This window comes from Bipolaris zeicola (assembly GCF_000523435.1).
Source record: "Bipolaris zeicola 26-R-13 unplaced genomic scaffold scaffold_615, whole genome shotgun sequence".
In the NCBI taxonomy this organism is placed as follows: Eukaryota; Fungi; Ascomycota; class Dothideomycetes; order Pleosporales; family Pleosporaceae; genus Bipolaris; species Bipolaris zeicola.
In genome coordinates, this window is record NW_006912664.1 from 1 (window position 1) to 3,306 (window position 3,306).

The 3,306-nt window shown below is 49.6% G+C and overlaps 1 protein-coding gene across 1 annotated transcript; it reads right to left on the reverse strand.

Annotated features, from left to right (window-relative positions):
- Positions 1-279: 279 nt before the first annotated feature.
- COCCADRAFT_31537 (uncharacterized protein) lies at positions 280-2,596 on the reverse strand (the record flags this gene model as incomplete). The annotated part of the gene is made up of 6 exons (XM_007720747.1): positions 280-1,396; positions 1,445-1,943; positions 1,990-2,077; positions 2,129-2,297; positions 2,362-2,468; positions 2,531-2,596. The coding sequence occupies 6 exons, from the start codon at positions 2,594-2,596 to the stop codon at positions 280-282; spliced, it is 2,046 nt and encodes a 681-aa protein (XP_007718937.1).
- Between the last annotated feature and the right edge of the window lie 710 nt (positions 2,597-3,306).

Consider the following 3,306-nt stretch of genomic DNA (forward strand, 5'->3'; position numbering starts at 1 on the left):
AAGAGTGAGGGTGAGATGACAACTAACAAGCTGCGTGCGCAAAGCAGAAACTGCAAGTGCATGTGAGTGTAACGTGTAGAGAGCCACAAGTGAGTGAGTGAGGCTCACTTTCAGCGCAGCCTAGGTGTCTATCAATTTACAAAGGCACCAATACACGACCCCCCATTGCTAAATGCACAATACCTTCACAACACCCTCCTTTCCATCTGCGATGGGATAGCGTTTTATCCACCCTCAAGCCTTCATCTCCTAAAAAGCCCTACTAATCAGTTGATATTGTTAGCTTTGAGGACCCCGCCCAGTCGTGTCCGAAGTACTATGTCCTCCGCTGTGTGTATATGCATTGGGATGCAAGTCATGCCAAGCCCATATCGGCTCCATACCACCCATATCGACGGCATTAGGATCACCGAAGCTGCCGAACGGATTTAGTGCTAGAAATTGATCAACGCCGAATGCGAGAGCATCTGATATGGGCATCATTGCAAGAGCCCCGGTTGCAGGAACTGACGACTGGGTGATTACTTCCAAAATTGGCGGTGGCCGATACGGTAATGGCAGCCCTGGTGGACGCGTTATAGCCACCGGCTCTAGCTCGTGAGCCGGTGGTGATCCCTTGGGCACAGGGATACCATCTTGCTTCTGTCGCTCGTCGATTGGCAAATGCCGCCGAAGCGAGGGTGTTGCCTGCACGAGTTTGAAGAGAAAGTTGTACGAAGTTGCGCCTAGTTTCGTGGACAAGCTCAGTTGATACAACCTATCGAGCGAACTATCAATGACTTCTATGACCTTGTCGCGATGAGGTAACATATGTTCGCGGTCATGGATAATGGCAGAGCAAAGTAAGGTTGCGGTATCGAAAATGCAGAAAACGACCATATGGAATTTCGCGTTCATCGGAAACTCATGATCAAGCAATTTGCGTACAACTTCAAGCAGATGGAGCGCAATCTCGATCCCCTTCTTTCGAAATTTGTCGTCCTGGTCGCTGAGCTTGTCTTCTCGCTCGCGCGTAAGATATGTCTTGAAGAAGTCGAGCATTGTCAAAAAGATGACGCAGTGTAACTGGTGTCGCTGGAATATAAAGTATGGATGTGCCTCGTCGAATGAGATATCGGGGTTCTTAACGCGAAAAATTGCGGGTAGTTCGTCAATGAACTTTTGACACTCGTCTTCAATCTCCAAGACCTTCTCAGCAGAAAGATCGGCTTTGGATGTCGCGTCGCCCGTCACAGTTGCCACTCTTTGCCCCAGGTGTGCTTGTAGAGCCATGTGTGCGAAAGGTGAAAGAAGATTCGGTTCTGTAGTCGATTGGTCGAGCCGCAGATTGGGGAATTTGAAAGAAAGGTTTTTTTGATTGATGAGATTTGGTCGACCTAGCCACGCTGACATTTGCCTGACAGACTTTAGTCACCGAATTGTTCCATCAAATCTCTTTACTCACCAATCCCATATGTAAAGAATGGACCAGATTCGCCTTCTGATCTCTATATCGAACTCCGACAAGACATCAATACCCGCATCCCTATCGATACCCAATTCTTGCGCCTTGCGGATAGTACATGAAAGGGTATGCCACGATTCGACGATTTTCGATTCCGATTTCAGCCAGGCGCACTTCAGAAACTGCTCCCCCACTCGTTCAATACTTGTCCTCGATGCTTCAAAGCTCCGGCTAAGTTCCTCTGCGGCGGCCGAGAAGCGTTCGGTGAGTGTTTGTGAAGTGCATGACAGCTCGAACTCAATCATCTTGCAAAGCGATGTCGTTAGATACTGCACAGAGTATGCACATATCCGCAAGAGCAGGCATGTGAACTCAGGGGAAGGCTTTTTGGAGGCACTGCGATCAGCCCACCACTGAACATATTTCTCCGCCAACGATGGCCCGTATATTGCACTATAGCGGTAGTTTACCGTGTTTAAGAAGTGGTTGACGATGGCGTCTGCATTAGTCAGCAGTGCCGTGAACGTGGCAATACTTGCACACACCAGTTATGGATCTCGGAGGAACAGCACGCAGCACCTTCTGCACGGCGTCGCATGCTATGCCTTGTGCCGGAGAGTTCTTGGGAGAGCTCTGCAAGAAACGCCGGTCAGCATGATTTCTCTATCGAGGCGAGCGACTAACAATGTCTTCACTACTCCAAACCCTGTAATGGATATGACCTGACATGTACCCCCACGCCTTCAGCCCATCTTCAAGTACCTCATACTCATCATTTTGCTTGACAAAATGCGGCTTTGCCGAATCCAGGGCGCGTCTCTTGACGCCTTGGGTGTTGCTGGACGAACTTGCTCTGTAAAGTTGCCATTAACGCCAGATTCGGGCCATCCGAGGGGTAAGGGAAAGAATCAACATACCGCGCAGACGCGGGCAAGGACTCTTGTTGAGCTCGTTTTACGAAGAACTGACACAGCTGTGGTATCTTCCTTGCCTGGCAGTGGTTGCAGGGCCACTCTCGCGAACACTAGCCTTGTCGTTAGTCCACGGAGTTTGATGCAGGGTTGGTCTAGGGTAGGAGAGTCACACCTTTTGCTTCCGACGCTGGCACTCGGTGCACGACATCGTCGCACGGTTCTCTTTCTGCGGCTGCATTCTTCGGCAACTACGTCACAGGAAGGAAAAAACAGTACAATGGTGGTCCCTGAGGGTCCTGATGAAAACGCTCCGATATTCAGACGAGCACTTTGGTGTTGTTGACGTTACGAGCTAAGTCTTTAAGTAACATCACCCCCACCAAACGCATCCGGAGCGGCTCCCCCACCTCCCTGTGCCGGACGTCTCAAACCTAGATTTCTTGTCCCTAACTCCTCAGCCAATCACGTGTACAGTTGTGGCGAATACCTTTTCTTCGGCAAGCTTGCCGATTCGTCTGACAACGTCGCAATTCCAAATTTGCTACAACGTTCAATGTAGTTCGCTATCTGACAAGCCATGCAAACCAGAAATTACTGTTCCCGCGAGGATTTTCCTACACATCTCGATGTAAGAAGCCGTGGTATCTCTGCCATTTGCAGCGTATCCGTACTTTTTTTGCTGATCGGCCGAATCATGCCGTCCGGCATCCGTACCCGCCGAGTGCACTCGTCGAGGCATTTAGGAACTACCGCCAGGCTTCCCGAAGGACCTTCCTGTTTAGTAAACAATTAGAGGAAAGTCTAGTTATTCCATCTTGGTAGTTTGTTCAATCTATGTGTCTTCATCAATGGCCACTGAAAATGCACGTAAAAGAATGATATCCAATAATGTAGTTTACCAGCGAGCGCCGCACCCCACCAATTTCTCGCACCTCTATACCTATGCAA